Source organism: Cibotium barometz, chromosome 29 (genome assembly GCF_041138505.1).
Source record: "Cibotium barometz isolate CiBa-2024 chromosome 29, ASM4113850v1, whole genome shotgun sequence".
In the NCBI taxonomy this organism is placed as follows: Eukaryota; Viridiplantae; Streptophyta; class Polypodiopsida; order Cyatheales; family Cibotiaceae; genus Cibotium; species Cibotium barometz.
In genome coordinates this window covers 44,627,951-44,648,399 of record NC_141074.1, presented here as the reverse complement: position 1 = coordinate 44,648,399, position 20,449 = coordinate 44,627,951, and the positions used below count along the sequence as shown (strand labels likewise).

The 20,449-nt window shown below is 44.9% G+C and overlaps 1 protein-coding gene across 2 annotated transcripts in view; it reads right to left on the bottom strand.

Moving 5' to 3' along the window:
• The window catches only part of LOC147622238 (methionine-S-oxide reductase), a 31,136-nt gene extending 10,687 nt beyond the window's left edge, over positions 1-20,449 (bottom strand). The window contains exon 1 of one of the 2 annotated variants that reach the window (XM_086823694.1): positions 20,318-20,449. In XM_086823694.1, coding sequence (XP_086679820.1) covers positions 20,318-20,337 — 20 coding nt within the window. In that variant the 5' untranslated portion in view covers positions 20,338-20,449. The remainder of the gene's footprint in view (positions 1-20,317) is intronic. The other variant, XM_086823695.1, reaches the window with a different exon arrangement.

Below are 20,449 nucleotides of genomic sequence, written 5' to 3'. Positions count from 1 at the left end.
GAAAAATGGCAAGCGTCCTCGATTGCATTCTGGTGATGCATCAAAATATCCCATATGGCAAAAACAATGGCCCTCCAATGCATCTGGGTGATAAAACAATCATCCTGCACAATAAGCCACACTGTCCTCTTGCTTGTTCCTTCAGAACCTACAGCAAAAGTCTAAAACCAAATGGAAACACGTTAACGGTGTTAGCCAAAAACAAAACCATGCATCATTCTACATATGGCACACATATGCATGACACATAAATGCATTCGCAAACAATATGCTCCTCAAAATGCTCTACCTACTCCAAAGTAACAGTCTAAGGGCTGCTCTGATACTCCCATGGGCATCCCGAAGGACCCACGACTGAAGGTAAAACATGAGCATATGCAAGCACTCAATGCATCCAAACACTACATCCAGTAAGTACTTTCCCACATATGTCTCATGACCATCCCGCAGGAGTCACAGCCATGAACATAATAAAGCACTTGATGTATCATACTAACATACATGCAGCAGATGACACAATGCAGAGTATTTCCCAATGTATTCTCAATGGTACCAGGATCCAATGGCACCAGAATACAAAAATACCTCTACCTCAAAAAGTGTATGCATACATGCACAAACAGAGTTCGATCCATATTTCCATGAACCAAACCAACTCTAGGACTGCTCGCAAGACTTATGTCCTCCATAGAGTTATCCATAGTTGCAGTTAGAGTTCCAGGTGCGCGCGACTGTGAACCATACTCAACCACCATCTCCTGTGACTAGTACACAATATCATAAAAGTCCCATAAGCAGATGTACTGTCAGCCTCAGTACCTTCGGGTGAATACAAAGATGTCACCAAGCGACCTCTAGATGTCATCTGCGCCTGTCTGTATCAAGGGAGTGGAGGTGCTACCCCCCTCTTGAGCATCAGGTAATGCTCCAGACCCATGCTCTGCTGAACCTGAATGAGCCGTAACAAGAGTCGACTCCAACTCATAGGCATCAAGATAAAGCTGCAACTCCCGAGGTGAATCTGCTAAGTCACCCTCCTCCATCCACTTCGCATCCATCAGTGAACCTCCTCCATCCACTTCGTATCCATCAGTGAACAGCTCTTGAACTTCACAGGATAGCGACGGGAAACCTTACCCTGTACCTTTCTTTCCTTATGTGCCAGTATATGCTCAGGAATAAGAACCTCGTCAAGTTCCTCCACTTCCATCTGAGCCTCATCTGATACATCCTCAGGCACCCAAAACCTGCTTGCACTCCACCCAAGTGATAAGCACAAGTCCTCGATGAAGCATAGTAGATCACCACTAACATAGAAAGAAACTGTCTTCCGAACCCATGAAGCCTCTATGAAGATACCACTGGTGACAAACTGTCAAAAGCCATAGCCTTCAACGCATCTCCTGCACCATAACACTTCAACTGCTTCTTGTTCCTGGCCGACTACTTCTTGTCCTTGGTGTCTTTTCTCCTGAACTTCATCCTCAGCTTTTGCTCTTCACCTCATATAGGCAAAGACACAAAATCTTGTACTGTGTCCTGCACTTTCTTTTCACTTTCCTCATGTTGAAGCTTTTGATGTGACTCTCATGAGACAACCACGAGCTCACCCCCTTAGGAAAGTTGGCGATTGTCCCGACCAAAGCAACCACAGACTCGCCTCCTTGAGAAAGTCCACGATGTGTCCCGGCATACGGAACCTTGTAAACCGGCCTCTGATAAAGCAAAGGGCGGTGGAACAAACATTTGCACATAAAACACTTCAACACCATTGAGGACCTAGAAAAGGAAAACAAACAGGGGGAGCTAGAGTGCTCCTGCAAAAAGTACACGGACACCGATTGGCCCCAAATCGCAGTGGCGCCCCTTGCGGTATTTCTTTAATTGAGTTCCCAGTCTTATATTGTAATCAAAGCTCTTAAAATCAATTAAAGAAATACCGCAAGGGGCGCCACTGCGATTTGGGGCCAATCGGTGCCCGTGTACTTTTTGCAGGAGCACTCTAGCTCCCCCTGTTTGTTTTCCTTTTCTAGGTCCTCAATGGTGTTGAAGTATTTTATGTGCAAATGTTTGTTCCACCGCCCTTTGCTTTATCAGAGGCCGGTTTACAATAAGCATATCTGCTACACATAGTTTATAGGCATTTCGGCCACCAATAGTTTGTAGGCATTTCGGCCACCAACTCACACTACCCTCTCAAGTGCCCATGTTCCCTTCCATCTCCTCTCTATTGTTCCACCCACACATGGTAGAAACAATCTTCAAGAGAGCACGTAGGACAAGAGAACACTACACACGGCATGTTGTGCTCGACACTACCCTCTGAAGTGTCCATGTTCCCTTCCAACTGCTCTCTATTGTTCCACCCACACATGGTAGAAACAATCCTGTTTCTAGTCACATGCCACTTGGGGCATACCAAGAAAATGCTTCCAAGGGATGATGATCATCCAGGATGCCAAACTCAATACTCAAGAAAAGACAACCAAAGAAAGTCTTCCAGGACAAGGCATGAAGGGCCAAGGGACAAGTGGAACCGATACACACATCTACACTAGACTTTGGAGAGGTATCAGAGACCTAAGGCAAGGTTTTCAGTGAAAAGGTTACCAGGAAGGAAAGAATGACAAGTATGGGAGACCATATGTGGAGACATGGGATAATGACAATCATCTGGCGGTCCGAAGTTGGAATCCCGTCATCAAGGTTAGCAAAAGGGGATGTCATGTGAAAATGGACATGCTAGTCCCAAGGCTAAATCCCTAATTTGCAACAGATAGAAGACTAGATTTTGGAGCTCTCAAAGGCAAGGTATAGTGGTGGACCACAACTTCTGTCCGCCAGCAAATGAGCATCTAGCAAATGGTGTTGCTTTTCCAAAGGATGGTTCGGTGAGAGCTGATCGGAAATTACAGCTCATACACAGTGATGTATGCGGTCCTATGATGACACCGTCACTTGGAAAGCATATGTGCTTTGTAACATTCATAAATGATTACTCCAGATTTGCTTAGGTATACCCTTTCAAAGCAAAATCGGAGGTCTTACGTGTTTTCAGCATTATGTTGCAAGGGCTGAAAATGAGAAAGGTTGCGAAGTGCAAACCCTCCGTGTAGATTGAGGGAGGAAGTATGTGTCTGATGCTTTTAAAGCATACTTGGTTGAAAAAGGCATTAAGCACCAATGTACCATGCCATACACACCACAACAGGTGTTGCAGAAAGGAAGAACAAGTTAGCCAGATGTATGGTCAAGGGCAAGGGTTTGCCTCATAAATTATGGATGGAGGCAATCATGTGTGCTATATATGTTTTGAACAGATACATAAAAATGGCACTTGGGATTTGGTGGATTTGCCTTCTCGCACGTACAAGGCAAGGCTTGTGGCAAAGGATATGCCACAGCAAAAGGCAAGGCTTGTGGCAAAGGATATGCACAGCAAAAGGCATAGACTATGATGAAACTTTTGCACCTACTTCCAGAATGACCACCATTAGATGTGTGATTGCACTGGCTTCCCATCATGGTTGGAAAGTGTAACATGCGGAAGCTTCAGGGGAGATCGGTAACTTCAATGCTCAGAAATCAGCACACTTGTCGCGACAAAATTAACGCACAAAACTGAATATAGATGTGCAGAAAAATAGAGAGAGAGAGAGAGGGAGAAGAGGACACAGTATTGGGTCCCGAATACCCTTTGTAGGGCCCCCACCACAAAAGGTGTATTTGTTTTTATTAGAATGATGTAAAATACTGAAATAAAAGACTGACTGAACCTTTCTTGGCTGAGAGGAATCTCTTCCCTTGACTTGCAATCCTTCACCAGGACCTCATCTTCAGTACTTGAAGCGAACAGAGTGACGGAGTCTTACCAGGAGATTTTAGAGTCAGTAAAAGACAGGTTGGCTAAAGCACAAGAGGCCTACACTCGACAGGTCAATAAAGACCGAAGGGATATGAAGTTTTCGGAAGGGTATTCGGTTTATCTTCGGATTATAAAGCAAAGGTTGAAGAAGGTGGGCAAGCGATGCCCAAAGTTGTCTTTCAGGAGCTTCGGACCATTTCCCATCCAGAAAAAGATTAATGAGGTTTCCATGCAATTGAAGCTACCTCTGAGTTGGACTATACACGATGTGTTTCACGTCAGTTGGTTAAAGTCATATGCAGGACCGATCCCTTCAGAAGTTAAAGACGAGACGGAACCAGATATTGTTGATGAAGCAGAAGTTATGGTTCCAGAACAGATCCTTTTGCACCGTTTCAAGCATGGCTCAGGCTGAAGACACAAACAGTTCCTCACGAAGGTTCGGGACCGAGGGACCCACGAAGCGGTATGGCTTGACAAAGAGTGTCACAAAATCCCTTAGAGCTTCTATTTTTCTACTGTTCATGTGTGGCATGTGGAGCCTGACATGACATACATGTATGGCTGGTGTAGCCTGACATGGTGTGTCCGTGTGGCATATGGAGCCTGACATGACAGTACATGTATGGCTAGTGTAGCCCGACATGATAGTACATCTGTGGCTTGTGGGGCCTGACATAGTGTACATGTATGGCCATGGAGCCTGACGTGATGAAAGTCTCTGGGACTAGCTATCTTGGAGATCTTGTGTATTTATGTTCTGGGAAGGTTTCGGAAGGATCACGAGTCTTGGACATTTTATCGGATGCAACTGCGCAGATGGGTGTTTCTTCCAATATAATTGCACTCATGTGTGTGCATGACTTTGATTTTATCTTTGGATGACTTGTCTTGTTTGCCTGGACTATGCCTGAGATTTCTGCCTGTGTTGTCCATGGGGCCGGGGATGCCTGGGCACCCTGTGGACATGTATGTGCACACCTGTTTGGGACTGACAGATGGTCTACATGTGTTTTGCAGGTGGTAAGTATTCCCAAAAACTCAATTTACAGCTTTATAAGTTCACATGTTAATAATTATGGATGCAGGTTCACACTCACTTATAAGTGACCGAACAACTTATAAGTGAGTACACATTGAGCAGGACTTATTTAATACACGTGGCGGCCAAAGACCGGGCACTGGACATTACTTGGGCTCCCTTCATGTAGGCACCCCTTTCTGGACCAAAAAAAGCACACGTGTGGGCTATTTTCAGTAGGGAAGCCTCTATTATTGACAAAACTCTGGATTGGAGGGGGGGGCGCATGCTTTTCAGAGGGCTGGTCGGCTGGTTTTCAGCCTTCTACAGCCATCCATCGCGACTGAAGTTCACCAAATGCATGGGAGAAGCTGGCCGACTCCTTCCGCATGTTCTCCACTAATGTCCAGTGGATTTACAGCTTGAATAGAGGCTGGACAGAGGTTAAAAACAGGGAGGAAGAGCTAGTCGTGGGCTTCTAGACAGTTTTCCTTCCGACCGGAGGTTTGCAGGCTTGTGCACAACTGCCGGTCGCTTTCTTTTGTGGCTATCGAGGGCTGGTCAACTGCTGAAAACAGCCTTTGAGGGCTGGTCGACTTGCTTTATAAGGCAGACAGGAGGAAGATGATGATGTCAAGTTGTCCCGGGCTGATGTGGGAGTGCTATGGGCTGTCCATAGTTGTCCTGCATGTGCTTGATGCCGGGAATGCTCACTTGTGCTGAAATTGTCAGCAAATTCAAAAATTGTGATGTTTTTTCTTGTTTTCATATTGCATTGGAAGAAATAGGTGCAACCAGTGGTGAACCTTGGGCACCCGCAAAGTTGTATTGGAAGCAGACTCCTTTTTGGTAATCTAACCATAAAGAGGGGGGGGGGGGGGGGAGGGGGGGGGGGTCAACCCATCTTCTGGCCCCTAGTGTGGTGTACTGTGCAGCTTTCTCATCTTGTTTTATCTAGTATGCATGTGTATTTTCAGATTTCATGATTGATTAGATTTTCCGTGTTCAGTTGCCCCTTCCGTTTACATTGGTATCAGAGCCTGGCTTTCTACACAGTTGTGCCTAATATGATGCTGGATATGGCTGTAAGGAGTCATTATCCGTGAGAGAAGGTTGGGATTCTGAGGTAGCCCCGCCTCGAAAGAGGTTATCTTTGGTTTAAGTGGCAGTGAGCGTGCGGAAAGACTTCATGGCCCTCCTGTCTGTGTAGGGGCACTGTTGCACCCTTGCAGTCTATTCGGTATCATCCTTGGGAAATTGGTAGAGAGTGATTCCACGGCATGGAAAATTCTATTCTTTCTGAAAAACTGAAAGATACATTATGGCCAGCCAGTCTGATCATTCTGTGGAGGACTCTATCACCCATATTCGCCGCATGCGGGAAGAAGATAGAGACAGGGATCATGTTGGGGCTTTGGCGGGTAAAGATCCACCGTTATCTGCGAGGGCTGAGGATCAGCAGGATATTGATGCCTTGATGAATGAGCTTGAAGAGCTCCGTGCTTTGCAAAGAGATCCTGATGTACAAAGGGTCATAGAATCAAAGTCTCATGTCAAGGCTGATGTGGTCACTTTTTATGCTATTGCCCAACACATGGGAATCGACAAACCTCGAGAGTTGGCTGTTGCTTATCTGAAAAGCCGTGGCGAAGTTGTTTCCGATGATGAGGGCAAGTGGGTCTTCACACGGCAGCCTCACAGGCTATCTCGTGAAGGGAATTCTGCTGATGTTGTGAGAGAGCATGCAGGCCGCACTAGTGATGTGAGAGGCCATGCAAACCGCACCAGTGATGTAAGAGGGCATGCAGCCCGAGCAAGTGATGTAAGTGGGCATGCAGCCCAAGCAAGTGTTTTGAGGGGGGCTTGCAGCCCATGCAATAGATTTGAGGGGGCGTGCAGCCCAAGGAGATGATGTACATCGACATGAAGCTCGTGGGAATGATGAGGGGTTTTCAGCCCATTTGAGAGATGCAGAAGATCTTCATGCATTGTCGGTGGTATCTCCACCTTCTAGGTATGCTCCTGCTCCTAAAGTTCCATCCAGTGTGGAGGGTGTTACGCAGGAAATCAGCCCTAGATCTAGGCATCGTCGCCAACGTAGGCATGATGAGGAGAAGGATGTATTAGAGCGTCGGGATGCCCGTCGTGGCAAGAAGACCAAAGAGTTCAAATCAGGGGACAAGGACATTAAATTCAAGAGCTATAATGGAAAGTTGGATACTACCAAGGCACTTGCTTTCATAAGGTAATTTGAAATAGCCTTTTGCACTAAGGAATTTACTGAGAAATCTATGCTCACGCATGTGGATATGCATCTTAAAGAGACTACAAGTGATTGGTGGATGGCAAAGCTTTTGGATAGGACAGCTACCCATACATGGAGTTCTTTCAAAGAGCAATTTTATGATCAGTTCCTTCCTCCTCACTTTGAGAAGGATGTACGAAAGGAATGGGATTGGCTAACACAGGATGAAGGCAAATCCGTTTCTTCTTATGTTTCAAAGTTTTGGCGGATTCTTCTCAAGGTCACACCTTTCATGGCGATTAGTGAGGACGAGAAGAAAAGAAAGTTTGAATCAGGGCTGCAAAAGAGCCTTACAAGTACCCCCACAACACTTTACAAGAGCTCATATACTCAGCAACTATTTCTGAGGAGTTGCATGGCAAGGGAGCATCAAAAAGACAAGAATTCAGCTCATGCAAGGGAAAATTCAGAGCTGGAAATGAGCAGAAAAAGGGTAGACAGCCACCTAAGTTTATGTCTCATGAGTCCAAGGATGCTAAAGGGGGCTCAGAAAAGAAGCCGGGGGGTAAAAAGGATGATCCTAAGCTGTCCAGACAGTATATCTTTGATTGCATGAGAGAGAGAAAGTGTTTCTCATGTGGGAGCAAAGATCCCATGAAAGCTCAATGCCCCCAAAATCTCAAAAAGAATAATGTGCAGGATGCCAAACCAAGTGTGAATGTTATACCCGATGTTCAGGGTAACACTGCACATGAACCAAAGAGCAGGATTTTATGCAAAGCTTGGGGCAAGTTAAAGGACCAAACAGCTTTATTCCTTTTTGATAATGCCTCAACAGATAACTTCATATCCATACAGATGGTTGCTGCTCTTGGGTTAAAGCCTGAGGAATTGGGCATGGACTTTCATGCAGATGTTGCCTTTGAGGGCAAGGAAGTTAAGGTCTTTCCCATCATTGGGAAGCTTGGCATATAGATTTAGGGATATTTGGATCATGAAGACTTCCTCGTGGCACCACTTACAGGATGTGGTGTTACTTGGGATGCCTTGGCATTACCGTTTGGATCCCAAGATTTTGCACAAAGAAAAGAAAGTTATGTTTACTCATAGGGGTAGGGAAGTTTGTATTGATGCGGGTACTACTGGGAGTACCATACCCGTTGTAAGCCATAAAAAAATTAGCTTGTTCTTACTTGGTCTTTGTACGTGATAATTTTGAGCATGATGCTGTAGCTCTCGTAGATCAAGATAAGATTGATTTCTTAAGTGAATATGCTGATTGTTTTGCCGATTCACTTCCAAGACAGTTACCTCCAGAGAGACTAGAGGATCATTGTATTGACATAATCCCTGGGAGCTCTCCTCCTAACCGACCTCCTTATAGGGTGAGTGCTGCCCAACAAGAGGAAATCATGACTCAAGTAAATGATTTACTTGAGAAAGGGTTGATAAGGCCAAGTTCTTCACCTTATTGTTCTCCAGTTTTACTAATGCAGAAAAAGGATAGGACATACAGGATGTGTGTTGATTATAGGGTCCTTAACAAGATTACTATCAAGAACACGTTTCCGATTCCCCGAATCGATGATATTCTTGATAAACTTGAGGGAGCTGCTTGTTTCAGTCGCATTGATCTTAAGAGTGGTTACCATCAAATTCAAGTGGTACCTCAAGATGTGCACAAAACGGCTTTTCGAACATCATTTGGATTATATGAGTATTTGGTTGTGCCATTTGGACTTACAAATGCACCCACCACTTTCAATAGAATGATATTATCATTTTCTCAAAGAGTGAGGCAGAAAATAAAGAGCATCTTGCCATTGTTTTTGAGGAGCTAAGGAAACATAAGCTTTTCATCAAATAGAGGAAGAGTGAATTCTAATTCTTCTTGTCAGAAATTCACTGTATTGACATAATCCCTGGGAGCTCTCCTCCTAACCGACCTCCTTATAAGGTGAGTGCTGCCCAACAAGAGGAAATCATGACTCAAGTAAATGATTTACTTGAGAAAGGGTTGATAAGGCCAAGTTCTTCACCTTATTGTTCTCCAGTTTTACTTGTGCAGAAAAAGGATGGGACATACAGGATGTGTGTTGATTATAGGGCCCTTAACAAGATTACTATCAAGAACACGTTTCCGATTCCCCGAATCGATGATATTCTTGATAAACTTGAGGGAGCTGCTTGTTTCAGTCGCATTGATCTTAAGAGTGGTTACCATCAAATTCGAGTGGTACCTCAAGATGTGAACAAAACAACTTTTCGAACATCATTTGGATTATATGAGTATTTGGTTGTGCCATTTGGACTTACGAATGCTCCCACCACTTTCAATAGAATGATGGACAGAATCTTTAGACCTCACCGCAAGTTCACAGGAACTTTCTTTGATGATATTATCATTTTCTCAAAGAGTGAGACTGAACATAAAGAGCATCTTGCCATTGTTTTTGAAGAGCTAAGGAAACATAAGCTTTTCATCAAATAGAGGAAGAGTGAATTCTTCTTGTCAGAAATTCACTATTTAGGGCATATTGTTTCCAAGGATGAAGTACGCATGGATTCAAGCAATCAAGGATTGGCCAGAACTGCAGAATGTGCATCAAGTTAGGAGCTTTATTGGTTTATGCTCGTACTATCGTCGATTCATTCGACACTTTGCTTTCTTAGCTTCACCATTACATAATCTAATGAAGAAGAAAGTAGCATTTCGTTGGTCGGAACCCGAAAAGACAGCTTGTCAGATGTTAAAGGATGCCATCATATCAAGGCCAGTTCTTATTATTCCAGATTTACATAGGCCTTTTGTGGTCGAGTGTGATGCATGAGGAGATTGCTAGGGGGCTGTTTTGAACCAAGAGAGACATGCAGTGGCTTTTGAAAACCGCCGCCCGCAACATGCGGAATTGTATTTGCAGGTTCATGAGAAAGAGTTGTTAGCCGTTATTCATGCCCTTCAAACATGGAAGCATTATCTTTTGGGGGCTGAATTTATGGTAAAAACAGACCATGAGAGTTAATGGCACTTTCTTACACAGCCTAAACTCTCAGAAAAGCATTTAAGATGGGCAAACTTCTTGTCCATGTTCCATTTTCAGATTTTGCATACCCCGGGCAAGAAGAACTTGGTGGCGGATGCTTTGTCACGCAGGCCACAAGTGCATGCCGTAACTACCGCCTACCACCAGGACTTATCAGGGATACCAGATATGTATGCTTTGGACACAGATTTTCAGCTTATTTGGGCTGATTTGAATCATGGTACTGCTGTCCCATCTTATTCGATTAGAGATGGGTTTTTGATGATGCAGAATCGTATTTGTGTAGTGCGTGAATTACGCCAAAAGGTTATGGAAGAGTATCATGCTCCGCCATATTCTAGTCATCGTCGTATTCTGGCTACTACACAAGCTTTGGAAAGATATTTCTTTTGGCCAGCTCTACGCAGGGATATTGAAGGTTATGTGCGAGAGTGCATAGTGTGTTAGAAAGTCAAGTTTAACAGACACAAGACACCTGGTTTGCTTCAGCCCTTACCCATTCCACAGGAACCATGGGAAAGCATTGCTATGGATTTCATTATGGATCTTCAGAAATTGGCACATGGAAATGATGCTATATGGACTATTATAGATCGTTTTAGCAAACAGGCACACTTTATTCCTGTGAAGAAAACAATCAAGCCAAAGCACATGGCAAAGTTGTTCTTAGCTCAGATTTTCAAACATCATGGCATGCCCAAGTCTATTGTGGGGGATAGAGATCCTCGGACTACCAGTTTATTTTGGTGAGCATTGTTTGATAATATGGGCACAAAGTTGAGTTTTTCATCAGCCTATCATTCTCAGACGGATGGTCAAAGTGACATAGCAAATTCAACTATGCTTGATTTGCTCAAATGTTATGTATCTGAGCAGAAGTCAAATTGGGAAAAGTATTTGCCATTGGTTGAATTTGCATACAATAACACAATGCATTCTTCAACTAATAAGGCTCCATTTAAGATAGTCTATGGCAAGGTGGTGCTTCCACCTATCTTACGAACAAAAGATGAAATCTTTGCAGCAGATGAGTATTTTCGTGATTTGGATACTGCGTTTGCACAGGTTCGGACAGCCATAGAAAGATCTCAAGCTAAGTAGAAAAACGCAACTGACAAACACAGGTGAGAGGTGGTTTTCAAGGAAGGTGATTGGGTATTACTAAAGTTTGAGAAAGCACGTCTTCGGAAGCGGCCAAGTAAGAAAGGCCAATTTCCTAAGCTTTCAAACAGGTATTACGGGCCATTCCAAATTTTGCGGAAAATAAATGAAGTGGCATATAGATTGGTATTGCCCGATCACTAGAAAATCCACAATACCTTTCATGTCAGTTTGTTAAGGCCTTATGTGGGACCACCTCCTATGGAACCAGTTCTGGAAGATCCACCTGAAGTGGATGAACTTGAGGAGGTATTGCAATCTAAGCAAATAGTTTTTCATAAAGAGCACAAGCATGCAGGTGGCAAGCTAGTGCACATGTATCTTGTGAAGTTTAAAAACTATTCGACTATGGATGCAAAATGGATGGACGAGGATTATTTTGCGGATTATCCGGAACTTCTGAAGGCCTACTTGGAAGCTTTTTAGTTGCAGTCAACTGCTTAGAAGCCGGGGGGAATGTCACAAAATTTCTTACAGCTTCTATTTTTCTACTGTTCATGTGTGGCATGTGGAGCCTGACATGACATACATGTATGGCTGGTGTAGCCTGATATGGTGTGTCTGTGGCATATCGACCCTGACATGAGAGTACATGTATGGCTGGTGTAGCCTGACATGATAGTACATGTGTGGCTTGTGGGGCTTGACATGGTATACATGTATGGCCATGGAGCCTAACATAATGAAAGTCTCTAGGACTAGCTATCTTGGAGATCTTGTGTATTTATGTTCTGGGAAGGTTCCGGAAGGATCATGAGCCTTCGACATTTTATCGGATACAACTGAGCATATGGGTGTTTCTTCCGATATAATTGCACTCATGCATGACTTTGATTTTATCTTTGGATGACTTGTCTTGTTTGCCTGGACTATGCCTGAGATTTCTGCCTGTGTTGTCCATGGGGCCGGGGATGCCTGGCAACCCTGTGGACGTGTATGTGCACACGTGTTTGGGACTAACAGGTGGTCTACATGTGTTTTGCAGGTGGTAAGTATTCCCAAAAACTCAATTTACAGCTTTATGAGTTCACATGTTAATAATTATGGATGCAGGTTCACACTCACTTATAAGTGACCGGACAACTTATAAGTGAGTACACATTGAGCAGGACTTATTTAATACACATGGCGGCCAAAGACCGGGCACTGGACATTATTTGGACTCCCTTCATGTAGGCACCCCTTTCTGGACCAAAAAAAGCGCACATGTGGGCTATTTTCAGCAGGGAAGCCTCTATTATTGACAAAACTCCAAATTGGAGGGGGCGCATGCTTTTCAGGAGCGCATGAGGGCTGGTCGGCTGGTTTTCAGCCTGTTAGCAAGTTTCTACAGCCATCCATCGCGACTGAAGTTCACCAAATGCATGGGAGAAGCTGGCCGACTTTCTGCATGTTCTCCACTGATGTCCGGTGGATTTACAGCTTGAATAGAGGCTGGAGAGAGGTTAAAAACAGGGAGGAAGAGCTAGTCGTGGGCTTCTAGACAGTTTTCCTTCCGACCAGAGGTTTGCACGCTTGTGCACAACTGCTGGTCGCTTTCTTTTGTGGCTATCGAGAGCTGGTCGACTGCTGAAAACAGCCTTTGAGGGCTGGTCGACTTGCTTTATGAGCCAGACAGGAGGAAGAAGATGATGTCGAGTTGTCCCGGGCTGATGTGGGAGTGCTATGGGCTGTCCATAGTTGTCCTGCATGTTCTTGATGCCGGGAATGCTCACTTGTGCTGAAATTGTCAGCAAATTCAAAAATTGTGATGTTTTTTCTTGTTTTCATATTGCATTGGAAGAAATAGGTGCAGCCAGTGGTGAACCCTGGGCACCCGCAAAGTTGTATTGGAAGCAAATTCCTTTTTGGTAATCTAACCAAAAAGGAGGGGGGGGGGGGGGGGGGGGGGGGGGGGGTTTCAACCCATCTTCTGGCCCCTAGTGTGGTGTACTGTGCAGCTTTGTCATCTTGTTTTATCTCGTATGCATATGTGTATTTTCAGATTTCATGATTGATTAGATTTTCCGTGTTCAATTGCCCCTTCCATTTACAAAGAGTTTTTCGAGGACTATCCGGCGGTACTGACGGATTATTTGGAGGCTATGCAGCTTTCGTCAAGTTAAGCAAAAGGGGATGTCACGTGCATCCCACACTTGGATGCCACATAGACATATCTTTACAGAAGGTGCCGGACCTAGGATGGTAAACTGGTCCCATGTGAGCCCAGTCCGGGACGAGTCAGCCAGGGTTCCATCCCAGTCGCCCGAGGTCAGGTGTGCATTGTCCTGCACATGAAACAGTGCCAGTCCGCGCTGTGAGTCTCCCTCTAGAATGATGTCAGTGACTCTGTGTATCTGGTATGATACCGGATGCCAGAACACTGTGTAGATAGATAGGGTTGCAGTTAGGAAAACAGGCCAGCCCATAGGGCTACCCCAGGAACTCTTGTGGGCATGGGGAAAGTACAAGACAACCCCCATAAGGGCCAGGAAGGCCCTGGCTATACCCACCAGCCATGGGAGGGCCATAAGAGGGCTGTAAGGTAGTCCTAGGGGCATACCAAGGGTAGCCGACTGGTTATCCAGCCATGGGATGATGAAACCGTCCTTCAAAAATCGGACGGGCGGTGGAACAAACACTCGCACACAAAACACTTCATCACCCATGGGGAACTAGAAAAGTAAAACAAACAGGGGAGCTAGAGTGCTCTTGCAAATAGTACAAGGACACCGATTGGCCCCAAAACGCAGTGGCGCCCCTTGCGGTATTTCTTTACTTGATCAAATATGAATACAAAGCACAACTTGATCAGATGCGCGTGTAAACCATCCGGCGACCCCCCCTTGCTATCGAATCCGCCACCCTTCGATTTATAAGGAGACGATGTGCTTTTCATCAAAAACGCCAAAAACAAAGGTTAAAATAAACGCATGCTTTTCAATAAGCTGTCCCACACTTGCCCCATAGCCATCTGTTACGACCCTGTGTTTTTCCCTCTGGACAACAAGTAGGTGGGCACGGGCACGGGATGGACAGTGTGAACATGCATCAGTTAATATGAAAAGAAAAACTCATAAGTGTGGCCAACCCAAGTGTGAAAGGGGACAAAAGAGAATTTTAAAGTTATAAGGTTTAATAACCTTTGATGCTTAAAATACCATACAGGCAACCCAGCCTTCAGTACAGATCTCATCATTTGTCAAGTGCTGAAGCTAAAGCAAGGACCACGATAGCCCAGATCAAGCTAACTGGTCAAAAACGACTGGAAAGGTCTTCCAAACACTGCCTTATATGGAGTCCTGCCAATAGCTGAAGAAAAAGAATCATTCAAAACAGCTTGAACTAAAGGCAAATAAGATTCCCACTTACCTTGCTGATCATGGACATAACACTTCAGCACATCAAAGGCCAACTGGTTGTAAATCTCTATCTGGCCGTCTGTCTATGGGTGGAATGCACTGGAAAAATTCAATTTAGTACCAAAGTTATCAAACAATGCCCTCCAAAAATGACTGGTAAACTTGGCATCTCGGTCTGACACTATGGTCTTAGGAATCCCGCCAATCGGGTACCAATGCCGAATGAACAACAGGACAACATCCTCGGCGGTCACATTGGCCCTGCAAGGAATAAGCGTAACAAATTTGCTAAATCTATCAACTATAGTTAAGCACTAAATATTACGTTTACTCGGACTGGGAGGCAAATTCATGACAAAGTCCATTGAAATATCTTGGAAAGGTCCCTCAGGCATTGGCAAGGGTTGTAATAACCCTATCTTCTTTCCATGAGGAGCTTTCACCTTTTGACAAATATCACAACGTTGTACATATGTAAACACATCTCGCCTCATCTTTGGCCAATAATATTACAGTTCCAATTTCTCCAGAGTCATGTAAGCTACTAGATGACCATTTTGTTGTAACACACTACCAATTGCGATGTTACTCGCATCGGTGATCACCTGAAATGGCTCGTCCCACCAGGCAAGTGCTAAACAAGGCGCTTTTGATAAAGCCACCTTGAGGTTCTTGAATGCCTCCAACGCTCGTGGAGTCATTCGAATCCGTTGCCTTCTTGTCTTAACCCCTTTAGCAGATCGGTAAGATCTGCCGAGAGGTCAGAAAACTTGTCTATGTGGGTGGAGTATGCCTGGCATATACCCACAGAGGATCTGATGTAATATGTCGTATGAGGTACTTCCCAATTGACAATCTCGGCCACTTTAGCCGGATCAAGTCGAATGCCTTCTGCACTAATTATGTATCCCAAGTAATGTACCTGGAACAAATAAAATTCTGACTTCTTTTCATTGACGTAGAGCTCGTTGCTTTCCAGCAACTTAAGGACTTTCTCCACATCAATGTCATGTTGCTCAACCGTAGCTGAAAATAGTATGTCGTCCAGAAATACGAACACACTTTCCAATCAAATCCCAGAAAACACGCATCATCATGCGGTTGAATGTAGCTGGGACGTTCGTCGAGCCAAATGGCATGACCACAAATTCAAAGTGGGCCCGTTCCGTACGGAAGGCTGTATTGGGGATGTCCCCCTCCACAATCCTCACTTGGTGGTACCCACTCTTTAAATCGAGTTTCGAGAACACCTTAGCTCCATTCAGCCTCTCGAGAATATAATCTATTCGAGGCATCGGGAATCTACTCTTGATAGTCAGCTTATTGAGTGCACGATATTCGACACACAACCGAGAAGACCCATCTTTCTTCTTGACAAATAAGATCGGTGCTGCAAATGGCGACACGCTGGGACGAATGAAGCCAGATTGCAACAATTCTTGGAGTTGGCGGTCCAACTCCGATTCCATTGCATGTCAAGGCCATACAAAAACTGCCCTTTCTTGTCCGAATCAAATACGCCTAATTGCAAACATAAAGTCGAAATTCTATTGGCAAACTGAAGGACTGGTTGCGCGTTCTGACGCGCTCCCCTGAACTCGTCTTCGAGTCGCTCAAGGTAGTGGGGCGGTAGAAACCGCTGCTTAAGGTCGTGGACACACTTGTCCCACACATAAGCTGCCATACCTAATCTGGTGTGGGCATGAGCCCACTGAGTCCACCAAGAAATGGCCTCATCTTCCATGCATTGAGTGCTTTCATATGCTCTCAGTCGTGGATCCTGCGGGATGTCCATGGGCGTAAGACTTGCGAGCAGCCCTTAGACTGTTACTTTAGAGTAGGTAGAGCATTCTGAGGAGCATATTGTTTGCGAATGCATGTGTGTGTCATGCATATGTGTGCCATATGTAGAATGATGCATGGTTTTGTTTTTGGCTAACACAGGTTACGTGTTTCCACTTGGTTTTAGACTTTTGCTCCAGGTTCTGAAGGAACAAGCAAGAGTTGTTTGTCACTTTGACGTGACGGTGTGGCCTTATTGTGCAGGATGATTGTTTCATCACCCAGATGCACTTGAGGACCATTGCTTTTGTCATATGGGGAGTCTTTGCTCATAAGATGCCTTAGTACTTACTGTGCCATTGAGTGCAATCGAGGACGCTTGCTATTCTTCAAGAGGGGGGTATGTCACGACCCTGTGTTTTTCTCTGGGGACATGGTGGACAGTGTGAATGGCATCAGTTTGGAGTTGAAAAGGAAACCCATGTGTGGACAACCATAAGTGTGAAGGGGACAAAGAGATTTTAATTAAAAAGGTTTTATAACCTTTGGTGGCCCAAAAAGGCTAATTTGGGGAGGCTACTCTACTCTTGGAGGATGCGCCTCTTTCTCTTTCTTGCTTTTTGGAAAAGGCTGCTGGTGGGCTGCGCTGGAACACATACAGGCGTTGTTGAATACCAGCCGCTGGTTTTGCTTTTTTGGAGAGAGAAGCTAGTTGGTGGCTGTACTCCAGAACATACGCGCAGGCGGCCAAGGGCTGGTTGCTCTGACACACAGGCGGCTAGGGGGCTGGTTTCTCTGGACACACAGGCAGCACAGTGCTGAATTGTGCGCCTACTCTGGCTGGCTAGGAATCGGGCAGCATAAACATGTGCGTTTTCTCTTAGAAAAGGGGGCTGGACAACAGATTGGAAGGAGACACAGGGCTGTAGGCGGCTGCAGGAAGTGCACAGCCGTGTGGGTTCCTCTCTTTCCCCTACATACTTGTGGGGCATCAACTTGGTGTTTGGTGGTTCCGAACACATGAACACAGACATCATGTCGATGGCGTTCAATGGATGGAATTCAGCTTCTCTTTGCTTTGGTTCACGACTGTTTTGGAAAGGGTTTATGGACTGTTTCGTGGCAGTGCATGTGGCTATGAACATGAGCAATTCCAGGACTGTTTTGAGATCGGTTCGAGGACTATTTATGGGCTGTTTTTGGTTGGCTGCAAATTCAGCTATGTGCTTGGGTTTTCGGCTGCAAGTACACGTCACTTGAATGTGTTTCTTGGCATGGGAGTGATGCAAGCTCGTATGGTTGCGTGCTCATGGAGCAGATTGTTTTCTTCCTGCTTGAAAGGAACAAAGGGACCTACAGTTATGGGCATCTCTATGTTTCTAGATGTTTCATGAGGGAACAGGTAACTAGATGTATGCCGATGTTGGCACTGTTCTTGCTTGCCATAAATGGTTCTATATGAAAATAGGACAAAGTTTTCAAAGGAAAACACGCCTAAGAGTTTCACATGGAAACAGGTCGTAGGTTTCTCCAGGAAACATGTATTTGGGTTTTCTCCAGGAGATAGGTCACATGCACGCAGTGGTCACAGGAGTGGACACATGTTTGGTACAACCTTGCTACTGATTGGACACGGGACAGGGAATCCATGACAGAGATGGATAGTGCCCTTGGAAGGTAGAGAGGGTTGGTACAGGTGTGTCAACTGTATGGTATGATGTGCTGTGATGCGAGTTCTCTTTTGAGAGACAGTTTGGGAGTCTGTGTTGTGATGTAGAGGCACTGGATGTGTCACGGTGTGATGTTGTTCATAGGGTGAGAGGCTATGGATGGTTGTGGCAGCCTTGATCATGGGCGAAAGCTTCTGTATGCAGACTCAATGTGAGAGAGTCTTTTGATGTGAACAATGGCTGGACCTGTTTGTGGATGCCGAGTGGATATGAAGCCATGATGCAGGGTCTTTGCAGGCTTCAGGAGTTCTACTGTGAGGACGGCTGAGTTTCCAGCCTTATTGTAATCAAAGCTCTTATAATCAATTAAAGAAATACCGCAAGGGGCGCCTCTGCGTTTTGGGGCCAATCGGTGTCGGTGTACTGTTTGCAGGAGCACTCTAGCTCCCCCTGTTTGTTTTCGTTTTCTTGGTCCTCAAAGGTGTTGAAGTGTTTTGTGTGCAAGTTTGTTTTTGCACCGCCCTTTGGTTTCGTCCAAAGATCGAGGCTGTTTTACACGAAGCTACCTTTAGCATTCGGCCTTCAATATTGCATCTCCCTCCACAGATCCGGGTGTGCATAAGGCTCTCCGAAGTGGCTTCACAGTTGTCTTCAAACCGTTTGATGGTTCGGTAGACGTTTGGTCTACACCGTCCTTCCGTTTGGCAACAATAAGTTTTCTGCATTGTAACAGAAGTCCTCCAAAGTAATAAAGCAAATACTCTTGCTTGCAAGAGGGGACCCTTAAGTGGGTAGATTGGCACCCAATCCAATGTCGTCTCTGCATTCTCTCTCTCTTCAGCTCTATCTCTTGTGAATAAAGATTCCAGTGGATTGTTTCATGCTCACTAACATAAAGGTATGAAGAAGGTGTTGATGTGTGTTCCATGATCATACTCGTTGCATGTTACAAAGACTATTTTGAGAAGTGACCATCTTGTTAGGTTGCCTAGCTTTAGGTACGGTCTCCGCTCCTACTGAAGAGTAGCGATACAGTCACACACAAACTCAATGTGCTAGTGTGTTGGATGACCACCTTGGCACCACAGACTTCGTAATTGATACTAGTAAGCTAGGGTTCTAAAACCCTTTACTTGTCTCTCTACGGATATCAACTCATAGTGGGCACTCTAAGTGGCCTGCTCTGTCATAACACGTTTTGTGCTGCCAGTGTCAAAGAGTAACCACTACTACACACTAACCATGTCACTAACCATGTCACTGACCCTAACTTATGACACACGGTACATGTTTGGCCTGGGTATGGGTATGGATTATATGGGTGGTGCTAATATGGTGTCCAAGGATGATTTGGACATGTATATGAATATTTAGGCTATGTCCATAAGGAGTCCAGTGACATGGTTTAACGACTCATTGAGAGTAGTGACTCTTTATATGGTTTATGCGAGTGTCAAGGATTCACACAACAAAATCTAAGATTCTCGTGAAAATCTCTGACCCCCTTTCACACAGCAGGCCATGGATCCTGCCGCCCAACAACAGCACCCTCTCACCCTTCACTTGCCTGGCCGCCTAGGAGCTGTAGAGGCAAGCAAGGCAAGGAGTACATAGTTCCCCCTCACCACTAGATCTGAGAATGTCGGATCACCCCCAAGCATAAGGGCTAAGGCTCTGTCCATATAGACCACACCAAACCAACAGGCGTCTCATACCGCCAAGACCTGCCCTAACGAGGCCATCAGTGGACCATCCGCATCACGATGGACTGACTAGAGTGGGCTAGCACTGGTATTAGGTAGATATAATTTGTACAAATTGCAAATTCACAAGGTTGTCGTATGCAGATGGATGCCCAAACCCAGATTTTCTAATGGAAATTTATGTGAAGTAGTATGCAAGGAAGCATCAGACTGCATGCTTCATGGCTCAAAGGAAAAGGGGGAAAAAAAAAAGATTGAAATAATATCCTAGGTCTTGGTGCAAAAAATATGACAAATTCTCTCTCTCTCTCTCTCTCTCTCTCTCTCAGCAAAAAAAATTAAAACCTACATGATTAATAGCTACAGTAGCATTTGTTGTTTAAAAATTTTACAGTAGCAGTCTATTCATGGGAAAAAAAAGACACAATTTTTTTTTGAAGTGTTAACCTTTCGGTGTTGGGTTGTAACTTGTGGGGAATGCATACCTGTACCTTGATTCGCCCATGATTTGTTGCACCCTGATTTTTCTCGGTTCTGCACGGATTGTTTCTTTTACACGGAAACAAGGCGGGCGGTTTCACATTGACTTGCGTGACTTTCTTCAATGCACAATTTCC